Source organism: Balaenoptera musculus, chromosome 6, assembly GCF_009873245.2.
Source record: "Balaenoptera musculus isolate JJ_BM4_2016_0621 chromosome 6, mBalMus1.pri.v3, whole genome shotgun sequence".
NCBI classification, from domain to species: Eukaryota; Metazoa; Chordata; class Mammalia; order Artiodactyla; family Balaenopteridae; genus Balaenoptera; species Balaenoptera musculus.
The window spans coordinates 90,662,482-90,678,366 of record NC_045790.1 but is presented as its reverse complement, the minus strand read 5'-3'; the positions used below and the strand labels follow the sequence as shown (position 1 = coordinate 90,678,366).

The 15,885-nt window shown below is 36.2% G+C and overlaps 1 protein-coding gene across 1 annotated transcript in view; it reads right to left on the bottom strand.

The window, feature by feature from the left end:
* Positions 1–2,034: 2,034 nt before the first annotated feature.
* Positions 2,035–15,885, bottom strand: part of RAD23B (RAD23 homolog B, nucleotide excision repair protein) — a 44,929-nt gene continuing 31,078 nt past the window's right edge. Inside the window, exons 6-10 of the mRNA XM_036855784.1 lie at positions 15,093–15,220; positions 11,681–11,813; positions 10,178–10,305; positions 8,357–8,527; positions 2,035–3,396 (exon numbers count right to left, since the gene is read on the bottom strand). Coding sequence (XP_036711679.1) covers positions 3,283–3,396; positions 8,357–8,527; positions 10,178–10,305; positions 11,681–11,813; positions 15,093–15,220 — 674 coding nt within the window. The 3' untranslated portion in view covers positions 2,035–3,282. The remainder of the gene's footprint in view (positions 3,397–8,356; positions 8,528–10,177; positions 10,306–11,680; positions 11,814–15,092; positions 15,221–15,885) is intronic.

The window sequence follows — 15,885 nt, the reverse complement described above, 5'->3', positions numbered from 1 at the left end:
GGGGGTGATACCACCCCTCTGGAAAGAACCCACGAGGGTCACAAGCAAAGCAAACTGAAGCTAAGAACTCAAGAGGCCAAGAATGCCAAATAGAGGGGGGAAAAGCATCATAATTTAACACACGATGGACCTGGTTGCAATTTAAAACAGGGGTGGCAAACTTTTTCTGTAAAGGGCCAGATAATAATTATTTAGGTTTTGCTGGCCATAGTCTTTGTTGCAACTATTCAACAGCAAACCTCTTTAGCACAAAGGTAGCTGCTTATAGACAATACGTAAATAAATGAGCATGCCTGGGTTTCAATAAAACTATTTATGGACACTGGAATTTGAATCAATTTTCACATGTCATAAAATCCTTTATGTAAAAACAACAAAAACAAAACCAAAAAACATTAAAAATGTAAAGGCCATTCTTAGCTCATGGCTCATACAACAGACGGTGAGCCAGATTTGGCTCATGGGGCTGCAGTTTGCCAGCCCCTGGCTTAGAACAAAGTGGAACAAAATGGACACTGGGATGTCAATTGGAAGGACACATTGTACCTGAGACGCACAGCTAGGGAACTCACCAGAACACAGACATGGTCAGGAACTCCCCGAAACTGCTTACTTTTGGTTGAATATTTTGTAGCTATCTTAGGCTGGCTGATACAAGAAATGAAGTATGGAAAAGGGGGAACTCAATGAAATCTCTAAAAGCTCTCATGAACTTTCATTACATTCTATCAAGTATCCCATCCCTGTGTTGATGTTTCGGCTGAGAACACAAACAGGAGACCCAATAAAATCGACCTAGTGCCTGGCCTCCTACACACTATATTCACCAATTACTGAAGAAAACAGAAGGATCAGTGATAGAGGCACCGGCAACTTCCAATCTAAGATTCCATGTGGTAAAATCATTTAAAAAATGAGAAATGCCATGTTGGATATATTGAAAATAATTTATAATTAATTCTCTGGAATCCTAGCCATATAGTACAGGAAAAAATTGTATGGTGGAACACTTCAGTATTTTTAAACAATGTAGAGACATATTTGACTAGGGGATGGCAATAAGAATTGAACAAATATAAACCTAAGCTTCCTCATTTTCCACAGAGCAACTCAACAATAAATATATTTCAAGAAATAGATGACAGAATACCTCAAATGCAAAATTCCAAAGTCATGTAGTCACTTAGATTAACCAAAACTGTAAATTAAAAGATAACAGCAAAAGGTCACAAAAAGCCTATTTCTTTCATAGCGTCATGGGTGATTCTTTAAGCAGATACACAAAGTACTGTAAAGAATGGTCAAAACTTGGCTTGAACTGTCTTCTGGTAATTATTAATCCACTATTTGTAGTTTTGTTGTCCAAGGACAAAAGCTCCATGTGATCGATCACCTTCTGCTGTCACTTTCCAGAGAAAAGAGAGGCTGCTGCTGGTTGTTTTTTCCCTTTTCCAGCTTTCACTATGCTCTAAGCAATTAAGTGGCAGATAAAATATCGTTAAAATAAAGTATCCCATTTTCTCACCAGAACTGCCACCCCTCTTCCCAACTCATTGTTCTGCCTTGAAAGATGAACATATTTAGAAATCCTCATTTTATTCTAAGACATTTCTGCATAATCCATTATAAAACATACAGGTAATACAAAGTCCAAAGGTCCTGTTGTGTTTATGGAATAAACACATGAAGATTAAACTACATAACACCATGGGGAGAAATCATGGTTTCATTTATTTTCATGAGATAGTTCATGAGTGCGTGACGTAAAAGCTTAAAAGTCGTCACCAAACTGTGCTAAGTATTATTAAGAGATTATGCAGGAAGAAATCTGTGCAAAGTCATCTTCTTAACTCAGTATCAGATAGTAGGAAAAAACATTTCTTTAAACAGTTTCTTTTATATTCAGGAAAACAGATTTGAAAAACTGAACAAGTAGAGACACCTGCTCCCTCTTTATGATCAAATAACAACGACAATGAAGGAGATTCCAAAGAAAAAAGCTGAGATGAAAAAAATCCAAATAAAAGCCAACACTGCTATTAAGATTTTTCTTTTAATATGCCATGAGATATCTTGATTGTATATTTTCCAAAGTACTTTTCCAGCCGCATCTCCCAACCCTTCCAAAAGATTTCTCCAGTCTGTCCAATGCAATAAAGGATGCTAGATTATAGTTCTGTCCACCTTCTCTTTTCGAAAGCAAATAATCCTAAATGACTTTAATGGTCATACATTCTTACCTAATAAGGAAAAACATTTACAAATATCAGAAACCCAGTTTTGAGACATTTGCATTAATTTTGAACTGAATCAGCATTTTGTGGGTTTTAAAAAAGGCAGCAGTTGGAATTCACGACTTGCTGACAAACACATTTCTGCTGAGGGAAGGGGAAGACAGGGATGGTGAATGCTGCATTTCTCCATTGGCCCCAAAGTGCTAATTCCACAACGGGATACATCAAAAGCAAACATGCAACTGTGGTTTTAAAACTTTTTACTGCAATATAACAATGAAGTAAACAGTAATTAGACACCTACCAATTTTCCCCCCAAAACAAACCAAAAAAATGTAAACAGGAAAATAACTCTGCCTATACTTGTACAGCTTCTCAAATCATGTTAGAAGGGTCTCACATTCAATGATCAAGAAATTTAAAATAGCAGTAATTATTTTCATTTTAAGAAAAGATTCCCCCTCTCCCCCCTCAACCCCAAGTATTTATCATGAAAGAATGGGCTTTCTTACACATTAACTCTATACTTATTTGAAGCAGCAACAATAACCATCAATAATTTGGCATTTCTGTTTACAGTTGCTCCAATTTTTTTTTTTTTTTTCAATTTCACAAAGCCATTATCCAGTGTTGCCATAAAATAGGGACTGTAGATTCTAGGTAGCAAAGATTCTTTCTGAAACCACTGTTAAGTCAAAGAAATATAAAGCAGGGCATTACACTAAATTTCTGGATCTAGTACACTAAAAAAGAGTGAAACCTAGGAAAAGTTACCTACTGTTTTATAGAGGAAATAAAGACCTGCAAAAGCTGACTTTTGGTTGTATAATATTTTACACGCTGTGTGGATCTGCGGCATCTGCTAATTGAAGCAGACATGCACGGTATTTATCCCTGCCCTGTATCCTAGACCCCCCTCCCCACCCCCAAGAATCTACTACCTTATACCAAGTATTGTGGATATGAGCCCAAGTCATCCCAGACAATCCAGTGAACAAAGTTAGTGTAATGCACTGGTGTGAAGTGTGAGATAAAAAAAAGTCCCTTTTCAATCTTCATCAAAGTTTTGCTGTAGAAGAAAATTGGCAGCCAAGTTCTCATTCTTCTCACAAGCAAAATATGCTTGTATCACAAGTCCTTCAGGAAATCCTAATGCCTTTAACTGGAAGAAAAGAAAGAAAACATATTATGGAGTCTAGCATAGCACTACTGACAGATCATCACTTGAACACATACTATAAAGGACACAAAAAAGCTTGAGAATTTTACATGAATTCACCCCTATCTGAATATGGAGTCACTGTCCAATGCAAGGGGCTAGATAGAACCCAGGCCCTTTCCTGTAACCACCTACAAATTCTTTGTTCCTAGTTAAAGCTATTAGGCTAACAGATACTTTGATAACACTCATTGGCATTAACACTAAAAATTAGCTTCTGTGGTGGTTTAAAAATAAATGACCTTACAGAAATCTGTAAATCAAACGGCTTTCAGTACATACGTGGTGAAGCTATGGATGAGAGCAACCAGAGGCTGCTAATTATTTGTAAAGAGAGCCACATCTTTCATTACGGTCATATATTACTCTCAGCCTCCTGGCCTTATGAAACACTTCATACTACAAAAATGGGTGGTCAATTATTAGTAATATTACATGATATATTTTTGAAATCAAGACATATGGTGTTCGATTTTTATTTGCTTAATTTTTATAGCATTTAAATGGTGATATGACCTATTTAATTTTTGTCTTCCTAGTCTATTAAAAATCACTTGTAACTCAGTAATTGCTGCTTTTAAAAGCCTTTAAACACTCAGGTCAACTGTCTAATTCCCTATGTACCACACATTTGTCAGCCAAATGTTATTTATGAACCATCTTTCTCAACTGTCTCAATCATCTTGCATTAGACTCTATCAAGAAATGACTTTTAAAAGCTGGGCAAAAGTCCCGATTCAGCATGATTATATTCATCCATGAAAGGAGAAGAAACTCAAAAATGATTTTGTTACCTAGGTCTTGTCCAGATTAAAGCTGGGCTAGCTGAAGTAAAAGGTAGATAGGGCACGATCCAACTATATTGCTTCTACAAGACACACACTTTAGATTCAAAGACACAAATATGCTGAAAGTAAAAGGATGGAAAAAGATATATACCATGCAAACAGTTACAAAAAGAGAGCTGAAGTGGCTATATTAATATCAGACAAAACAGACTTTAAGATTAAAATTGTTACTAAAACAAAGGACATTTTATGATGATAAAACAATCAGAAAGACTTCATTATAAACATAGAGAACAACAGAGCCCCCAAATACATGAAACAAAAACTGACAGACTTGAAGGGAGAAATAACCAATTCAACAATAGTCGGAGACTTTAATATCCCCATGTTCTATAATGCATACGAGAAGGCAGAAGACTGACAAGGATATAGAAGACTTGAAAAATACTATAAACCAACCAGACCTAACAGACATTTAGAGAACACTTAACAACAGCAAATTATACATCCTTCTCAAGTATACACAGAACATTCTCCATAAAGACCATGTTAAGCCATAAAACAAGCCCCAATAAATTTAAAAGGATTAAAATTATACAAATTATGTTATCTGACCATGATGGAATGAACTTAGAAATCAATAACAGAAGGAAATTTGGAAAATTCATAAATGTGGAAACTGATACAATCCTAAGTAACCTACAGATCAAAGAAAAAAATGACAAAAGAAAATAGAAAATAGTTTGAGATGAATGAAAATAAAACCACAACACACTAAAACTTATGGGATGCTGCTGTGGCAGTGCTTGGAGGAAACCTTCTAGCTGTAAATATCTACAGGCATACCTCAGAGACACTGCAGGTTCGGTTACAGACCACTGCTATAAAGCGAATATCGCAATGAAGCGGGTCACACGAATTTTTGGTTTCCCAATGCATATGAAAGCTACGTTTACACTATACTGTAGTCTATTAAGTGTGCAGCAGCATCATGTCTAAAAAAAAACAACGTACATACTTTAATTAAAAAATGCTTCATTGCCAAAAGATGCTAACCATCATCTGACAGCACAGGGTTGCCACAAACCTTCAATTTATAAAAAATGCAATTAACTGCAAAATGCAACAAAGCAAAGCGCAATAAAAAGAGGTATGCCTATGTATTAAGACAGATATAAAATCAATAATCTAAGCTTCAACCTTAAGAAACCAGGGAAAAAAAGAGGAAACTAAATCCAAGGCAAGCAGAAGGAGATAAAATAGAGACTAGAAAAAACAGAGAATCAACAAAACCAAAAATTCTCACTTTTTTTCTTTAAATCAACAACATTGACAAACCTTTACCTAAACTGACACGGAAAAAGAAAGAAATCTGAGGATTCAAATGACTAAAATCAAAAATAAATGTTGGAACATTACCACTTTTTATAGAAATAAAAACTACTATCAGGGAATACTGAGAACAACTAAGTTGTTGTATGCCAACAAACTAGATAACGTATATGAAATAGACAAATTCCTAGAAAGACAAAAACCACCCCAACTGACTCAAGAAAAAAAGGAAAAATCTGAATAGTCCTATGACAAGCAAAGAGATTGAATTAGTAGTCACAAAACTTCCCCAAAAGCCAGGCCCAGATAACTTCACTGGTGAATTCTACCAGCCGTTTAAAGAAAAATTAACACCAATTCTTCATAAACTCTTCCAAACAACAGAAGAGGAGGGAACTCATTCTGTAAGGCCAATATTACTCTGATACCAAAACCAGACAAAGACATCACAAGAAAACTACAGACCAATATTCCTTATGAATATAGATGCAGAAATCCTCAACAAAATACTAGCAGACCAATTCCAGCAACACCCCAGGAATGCAAGGTTAGGCCAACATACAAAAAATCTATCAGCATAATAAGGCATATTAACAGAAAAAGGGACACAACCACACAACCATCTCAATCAACACACAATTTGACAAAATCCCACACCCTTTGTGATAAAAACATCCAACACACTAGGAATAGAACTTCTTCAACCTGATAAAAGGAATCTAATGAAATGCACAGCTAACATCAAACTTAATGGTGAAAGACTAAATGTTTTATTTTCCTCTAAGATCTGGAACAAGATAAAGATGTTGGCTCTCGCCACTGCTATTCAACTATACAGAGGCGGCTCTAGATAGGACAATTAAGCAAATACATACATATATATATATATATATATATATATATATATAAATAATATGTAAATATTAATAATAAAGGACATCCAGATTGAAAAAGAAGTAAAACTATGTCTACCTGCAAATGATATCTTACATATAGAAATCCTTAGGAACACACACACAAATTATCAGAATAAATGAGTTCAGGAAGGTTGCAAGATACACAAAATTAAATTGTATTTCTATATAACTAGCAATGAACAATCCAAAAATGAAATTAAGAAAAACAATTCTCTTTATAACAGTGTCATAAAGAATAAAAATACTTAGAAATAAATTTAGCAAAAGAAGTACAAACTGAAGACTAAAGAAATTTCTGAAAGAAATTATGGAAATTCAATATGGAAAGACATCCCATTCTGTGTTCATGGCTTGGTAAAGACTTAATATTGCCAACATGGCAATACTCCCCAAATTGATCTACAGAAAAAAACACAGTATCTATCAAAATTCTAGCCAGTTTTCTTTTTGCAGAAATTGGACAAGCTAATCCTAAAATTGATATGAAATTGCAAGGGAACCACAAGAGCCGAAACAATCTTGGGAAAGAAAAACAAATATGGAGCTCTCACACTTCCAGATTTCAAAACTTACAAAGCCAGAGTAATCAAGACAATGAAGGATTGGCATAAGGATAAACATATAGATCGGAACAGAACTGAAATAAACCCTCACATTTATGGTCAACATATTTTCAACAAGGATGCCAAGACAATTTAATGGGGAAAGAGCAGTATTTTCAATAAATGGTGCTGGGGCAACTGGATATACACAGGCAAAAGAAATTAAGCTAGGCTCCTACACCTCACACCATAAACAAAAAGTAACTCGAAATGGATTATAGACATTTTACATTACATAAATGTAATAAGAGCTATAAAACTCTTTGGAGAAAATACAGGCTTAAATCTTCTGACCTTGGGTTAGGCAATGTTCTCTTCTATGACACCAAAAGCACAAGCAACAAAAGAAAAAATTTCTCCAACACAGAAATCAAGATTTGATAACTGTAACCTCATAAAAAAGTTGCTCTAGAACAAGTGAGGCAATTGTCTATTGTCACTTCTATTTATTTGAGGGGGAAAAAATAACACTGCAATATATAAAGTATCTTTTAAGAAATACATAGTTACAAACCTGAACACTTGATATGTTTGTCATAAACAAAGACTAATTATAGTTCCAATGATTTTCTAAGTATTAAGTTAAAATGCACTTTCTCTGATTTCCATCTCAAAACACTTTGTAAGATACGACAGGGCAAGTACTATGATTCCCTATTTACAAATGTTAACAATGGGGCCCAGAGAAAAATGAATGACTAGTCACAGTATCATAAAAACTAGGTTACTGCAGTGCCACAACCTGTATGGGCAGACATGATAAGGATGAAAAGAGAATCAGGATACCAGGTTTTGATGTTTACTATACATGTATTTTATGAAAATATTCATATACATATCTATTTACATTTTAGAGACAACAGTGAAATAAAATTTGAAATATAAATTAAAAATGGATAATCTTGAATTGGGCATATACTTTTTAAGATCATTTTTTCTTACTGAATTCTAAAACATCAATGAAAATTTTAGTTTCTTGATATTATTGATAACTATTTCATGCTAGACTGGTGTTCAGTGCTAGTCCCTTGGCTTCACAAAGAACACAATGGAGAGCAGGGCTGAGAAGAGACTGTCTCCACTGCAGTCCCTAGGTTAATAGTGCTCTATTTGGCTCTGTCCAGTAAGAGCTCTCTACCGTGATGGAAATACTCTATATCTGGGCTATCCAGTGCAGGAGCCACTAACCCCATGTGACTACTGGGCATCTGAAATGTGGCTAGTGTGACTAGGAACTGAATTTTTAAGTTTTACTGAAACTCACCCTTTCTATAGCTTCTTTTTCCTGAGGCGTTACTTGAATGTAGTTCATATGACCACTTCCAGCTTCTGCAATTCCTCCACTGCCACCTCCACCACCTCCTCCTTGACCACCAGCTTCTTGAACTGGTTCATTTAACATCTGAATAAAATGCTCCTGATGTTGGCTAATTTGCTGCAGTGATTTGAAGGACAGAGAAAAACAAGACATTCAGGAAAATAAGAATTCTAATACAAATAAGAGAGAAAGCTATAACTCTGCAACTGCATTATTTTAGAATGATTCTGGATTATTCAGTCTTTGGAAGGATGTGATTTCTTGTACATTAAAGAAACTTCGTATTTCTGAGGTAAACAGTGAAGAATTAAAAGAATCCAAATTCTCTTTCATAAACACTCCCACCCTCCCATCACTGTTAAAAAACTGCTTGATGGCTATAAGAAAAAATAGAAGTTATATATATGTGTATATATATATTTTCTCCTCCACACTAGTAGGCAGCAGAATGCTGTAACAGGGGTCCGTGATCCCCAGGCCATGGACTGGTACTGGTCTGTGGCCTGTTAGGAACTGGGCTGCACAGCAGGAGGTGAGCGGTGGGCGGGCAAGCGAGCCAAGCTTTAACTGTATTTATAGCCGCTCCCCATTGCCCCTATTACTGCCTGTCAGATCAGCAGAGGCATTAGATTCTCATAGGAGCGCAAACCCTACTGTGAACTGCTCATGCGAGGGATCTAGGCTGCACGCTCCTTATGAGCATCTAATGCCTGATGATCTGACGTGGAGCTGAGGCGGTGATGCTAGCGCTGGGGAGCAGCTGCAAATACAGATTATCATTAGCAGAGAGGTGTGACTGCACAGAGACCATAATAAATCAATTGTTTGTAGACTCATATCAAAACCCTATCAGTGAGTGGCAAGTGAAAACAAGCTCAGGGCTCCCACTGATTCTGCATTATGATGAGCTGTATAATTATTTCATTATATATTACAATGTAATAATAAGAGAAATAAAGTGCACAATAAATGTAATGTGCTTGAATCATCCCGAAACCATCATCCCCCCACCCTGGTCCGTGGAAAAATTGTCTTCCACGAAACCGGTCCCTGGTGTCAAAAAGGTTGGGGACCGCTGCTATACAAAACTCAAATATTTCATGACCTGAGCATTAAAATAAGCCCACAGGTATGTTTTCTATGAGGCAGTGCGTCACTAGTAATAAGCTTGGGAAAGAGAGACCTAGAGAGTTAAACATTTCTTTTTGCTAGAGTTTCTTTGGGTTGGTTGGTTTATCTATCTATCTATCTATCTATCTATCTATCTATCTATCTATCTATTTATGGCTGTGTTGGGTCTTCGTTTCTGTGTGAGGGCTTTCTCTAGTTGCGGCAAGTGGGGGTCACTCTTCATCGCGGTGCGCGGGCCTCTCATTATCGCGGCCTCTCTTGTTGCAGAGCACAGGCTCCAGACGCGCAGGCTCAGTAATTGTGGCTCACGGGCTTAGCTGCTCCGCGGCATGTGGGATCTTCCCAGACCAAGGCTCGAACCCGTGTCCCCTGCATTGGCAGGCAGATTCTCAACCACTGCGCCACCAGGGAAGCCCCTCAGATTCTTTAATAAAGTGTTTCCCAAACAAATATTTAACCCAATCCCCGCCCCCAATTCTTGTTTTATCAGTACACCTATCTATGGCATATTCTACTGAGTGCAGCTTAGAAGAACAGTTTATAGACTTGGTGAAGGAGAAGGGGTGCTCGTGGACTTCTACAAAATGTGATACACTCTAAACCCATTTTTGGAAATTAACTGATTAAAATAGTCACCTGCAGTAACTGAGGATTTTCTCGACCTATCTGTTGTAGCAATGCTGGAAGCAGGGAAGGATTCTGTTGAATAATTTGTCTCATCTGTTGAAACTGAGGCTGATTCCGTAAAAATTCAAGAGGGTGTCCTAAAATACACATGAACATTTTTAAACAAAAATAGCAATTATATATACAAACATAATCTAGACAGCAAACACTGTCAAGAAAAAATATGATTTGAATTCTCAGATGTATATAAAATGAAGTAAATAATGAAAACATCTTCAAACTGCACCAGCTCGCAAGTCTCATACTGCAGAAATTATTCCTATTAGCTAAGGTACAGTACAGAACACTAAAAGAACAAAGTTTTCCTACAATTGCCCTGGGCACTCAATATTATCAAGTAACACTGAGAACTTGTGCCCTTCGTGCACTCTATCAAAATAAAAAGTATTAAAAGTTGTTCCTGATGCTCAAAAGTTCCTAAGAAAAATATATACCAGGATTAAGAAACGCAACAAAAAACTTACCTACTTTAGTTGCATACAAAATAACTATGCTTTTGAGGTTACTAAGAGTAATGAGAATTTTTTAGATGTACACTGTCATCTAAATTATTCAAGACAATCATTCAAATTAAAAATGGCCACATCATATGGCTATTTATTCTTCTTTGTGTAACACCAGTTTTCCAGAAGAAGGAAACGAGACTCAGAAACTAAGTTATCCAATAACTGCCACTGAATGGGACAGCACCCCAAATCTGAACCAAAGCTGTGGCCTCCTCTTCTATTTCCACGCTGAATCTCAGGAAATGAGAGCCTATCCTCCGGGAGACTGCACACAAAGTGCTTAGGGATTTCTGTCAACTAGAGATGACTGCCATAATTAGAGCCAGGAAATACATAAGAGAATGGTCTCTTCAAAAGTAAGAGTTTGAATTACTTTATCAATTTTACAGAAGAAATAATGAAAGAGAATATTAAATAATTCCTGGGACTACCACGGGCTCCAGGCTTTGCTTTCTAGTCAAACCTTTGCCAATGGAAGCGTGGGTGCTGTAAAGACACCTGAATTCAGGCTCTGCTTTCACCTCTAGATTCAAGATGTTAAACCTCCCAGGTTTTATTTCCTTGGTTCTATAATAACCATTAAGATCCTACTGGCTTTGAAGACATTTACTGGGAGAGAAAGAGACAAGGTGAGCAAACCGTTCCAAATGGCTTCAGAATATAACACTAAATGCAAACTGGGAAGCATCTCTTCCTTAGAATAAGCTAAACAGAATATGCCCTTTACCAAAACTGCAGTAATGATGTTTAATATAAGTGAGAATATCTTTTATATCCACTTAGTATAATTTCTTTTGGGCCCTTCTCTAACACTGAATAGAGAATTTGTTTTAAGAGTTACTGAGATGCTCTGGGAATGAACCTCATCTCAAAAGTATTTCAGATTAAATTATTTTACACTAAAGATTCAGGACCACTTCCTCCCCACTGAAAGATTCCACTTTACCTCCAGAACTTGTTGTCGTAGTCGTTGCTGTCGTAGTTGCTGCAGCTGCAGCCACTGAAGACTGAGGAGCCCCAGTACTCGCTGCTGGAGGGGGGTCAACCACAGCCTGACTTTCTCTATCTCCGGGAATTCCCTATAACACAATTTCCAAGCTTTAAAATAGCTCATCATTCAAAGTTAGTTAAATATTACACAGAGTAAGAGGCTTATGAATCTATTTAATATCCTTGTCTAATTTCTAAAAGCATCAAAAAGACGTCTGCTTCAATTAAATGTAAAGGATCAAGACATATCTGAAATCTTCACATATTCAAATTAGATTAGAAATGGCCTCAGTGTGGTATAGATAAACCCATACTACTATAATATACAGTAGCATTGTCCAACAGAACTTTCCATGATGATGGAACAGCTCTATATCTATGCTGTCCAGTAAAATACCCATTAGCCCCAAGTAGCTACTGAGAACTTGAAATGTGGCTAATGGTACTAAGACACTTAAAATTTTAACTTACTTTTAATTTTCTTAAATTTAAATAGTTACTTGTACTTAATAGTACTCAACAGCTACCCTACTAGACAGTGTAGATCTAGGATATAAAGTAAATAATTTTGCAATTAAAAAAATAAATCATGAAACGTTTATCCAGCAACACATGTTAACATCTAACACCAAAGTATAAGGCAAGACCCTAAACTTGCATAGAAGTAATGGTGTCTAACATTATAAGGCTAATTATTTAAATTTTCAAAATATCAACACAAATCTTATTAAAATTAGACACATCTGGCTTTTATGTTATATATCGCTCTAGTTGATTTTTGAACCTCACAGAAACTTTCACTAGCTCAGTGACAGAAAGGATTGTATTTTTAACCCTAGCCTTAAGATCATCCAAAGAGATTTTGATGCACACATGGCAGTTGTGAAGTGATCGCTGGAAAAAAAGAGTCTAATGGCGACAGAGCAGGTGATGACAGCGGCCAAACGAGGAGGATGTCCTCTACTGATCCACGGTTCTGAGAGAGCGGCATCCAGAAATGTATCACGTACAAAAACTTAAAACGGATTATTCAAAAATTATAAAAAGTAAAGGGAATTCCCTAGCGGTTCAGTGGTTAGGACTCCGCACTTTCACTGCCGAAGGCACGGGTTCAATTCCTGGTCAGGGAACTAAGATCCCACAAGCTGCATGGCGCGGCCAAAAAAAAAAAAAAGTAAATAGGTACAAAAGAATCTTAAATAATTTAGGTAATGCTTTTTCTAAGTTTGTGGCATTTATCTTCTGAAGTTATTATAACTTAAAACTGCACTAAGATTTTTGGAACACTCCTATTTTGATAAACAATTTGTAAGACTTCTCATATACAACTTATTAAAGTCTTTATGAAATCTTCATAGATTCTGGAAGGAGAATAAAGGAGAAAATATTGTATTTGAATACGAGATGGTAATAGTAATTGCTTCCATTTCCCAGTAAATCAGAAGCCAAAATCATAAACATATGAAGAATGAACGGTAATAAACAGCAGGATAATGGCTGCCTATATTAGAAGTTTATTGTAGGCATTGCAAACAAATGTTTTTCACAATCCACCAATTCAGACCCTTAGATGAGGAGCTATCAAGTGCTAACAAACTATATAGAGACTGAGGATCCAAAAGCCTCCATCAAATTCTCAAACAAGTTTGTTAAACTAAAAAGTTAATCACCATTGCTACAGATCTACCTCCAATTCTCACACATAGTATTTAGCCCTTTATTAGATCATTATTTCTCCTTTCCATACACTCACCCTCACTTATACAGAAGTGTCAAAAACTATTAACAGTTAAAGGTAGCCCCTTTTTTCCAGTCTATGAAACAAACAGTAAATATATAAAACTTTAAACTGTTTCATGAACTTATCTCTCATCTATTCATTTGTATTTGATGCTAAATAGCAGCAACTGTGAAGAGTGATTCATTTTTTTATACCTCAAAATTTCAAATCTATTAGATCAAAATATTTGATATCATTAAATTTACGCAGAATTCCAAATCAGGTATAAATTGAAGCCATTCTATGAAAGGAAAGGCAGTATTTTAAAGTAATATGTGTTTTGGGGGAGGGGAGGAACGAGCGGCAACCACAAACAGATCCACAGTAACTATCACTCCAGGAGGACTCCTCAGTTTCAAACAAAATGATAATTAAATGAACTGCCAGCATTTTAAAGACTCTCAAGAGGACAATGGGAAAAAGAATTCAAACGATAAAATGATATGCTAAGAAAAGGTTTTGTGAATTTCATGCATATAAGTAGGCAAACGACTGGTGGAGGAGAAGCACAGTTATCTGCTCATGACAGTGACTCTCCTGAAACTACGCTCTCAAAAGGAGTTTCTAACAGAAGTACAACTGGAAACAAAGGAATGGATTAAACTTGTGGATGGTATTCCCGAAAGAGTTAGGATCTGAGATGATGTTTAAGGCAACTGAGACTTTTGATAATATTCCAACACACCAAAGAATTATAGAATAAAATGTTAAGACTAAAAAGTTAATCCAATGTTATTGCAAACATCTACACTTTGCTTTTGACCCATGTCACATTTGTAAAATAGACATTCATCGTCATAAAATATCACGGGTTTCAGTCCATGCCCACAACAATCTATTTCACAAAAACCTTTATTACTAGAGAACAAAACCCAATAACTTATTCAAAATTCCCTCGACTGCTGCTGACTATAAATAAGCTAACAATTCAAATGCCAATAGAACCAGTCATAATATCACACATTAAATTAAATGCATGATGCTGTCAGGTAATAGGGAATGGACAGGAAGACAGTGAATTAAAGAGTCTACAACCTAAAACTTTTCCTAAACGCTTGTGAAAATCTGGGATCCGAGTTGTCCAGATAAACCAGATTATCTGAACTTTTAAGTGAAATCTCCCAATTTTTAAAAACTGGCAACTAATTAAGAAATTTACACATAGTACAAAATTTGGCTTGGGCTTCCAACTTGAAACTTTTGCTCTAAATAGCACATCCAGGATTATGCTTGGCAGGCAAAAAAGCTACTAAAATGTTGGATTCAATTAGATTTAAAATCTGCCCCACCCCTACCCCTCTAACACACAGCTGTCATCCTTTGAGGGTACTACTCCAAGTGGATAGCAAATTTTACAACCCATTTAGCCACGTTGTTTTCTAATTGAAAATCCTATCAAATTCTTTTAGAAGAGGTTACATTTTATTAACACAAAATGTTAACATACTAAGAAAAATAAAAGCACTATGTAAATTATCTAGCATACATCATTATTATCTTCTGAATTGTTACGGTCCCTTTAAAATCTCTGTTTCTTTGAGATTTTGTTCTTAAACAACTAGAACAAAGAAAGCAAAATATTTCTCACCATTAAAAGATACTCCACTGCTCTGTCAGGGTTGTTGAAACTGGCTCTCAGGGCTGCAATTACTTGCTCTCGTTCGTAGCCCATTGACATGATCTCAGTTACCATATTCTCATAAGACTGACCTGTCACTAAAAAAAGGTATGTGTGGGTGGAAGAAGGGGAAAGAAAAAGAAAATTTAATAAATAAACAATCTCCATGTAATCTGAGTGCATATATGTATACACTGTTTCAGGCACTACAGTGCCAGGAATACAAAGATGAGTAACAGTTATCAACTACAACATATATGTGGTAGGTAGAATAATCCACTCCCTCCCATCCCTGGAAACTATAAGTAAGTCAGGTTACAAGGCAAAAGGGAATTAAGGTTGCTAATCAGCTGACTTTAAGATAGGGAAATCATCCTGGATTACCTGGGTGGGTCCGATGTAATCATAAGGGTCCTTAAAAGTAGGAGGGAAGCAGATTAGAGGGTCGGAGAAATAGATGTAAGGAAGAGAGGACAAAAGCAGGGTCAGAGATGCTATGCTGCCACCTTTGATGACAGAGGAAAGGGATATAAGCCAAGGTATGTGGTCAGCCTCTAGAAGTTGGAAAGGACACAGAACAAATTCTCCCCTAGAGTCTCCAGAAAGGAATGCAGCTCTGATTTTAGCCCAGTGAGCTCCATATCAGACTTCTAACCTACAGTACTATAATAAGATAATAAATCTGTTGTTTTATACCACTAAGTTGTGGTACAGAGCAGCAATGGAAAATACAGTATGTTTAATACACATAATAAAAATATCA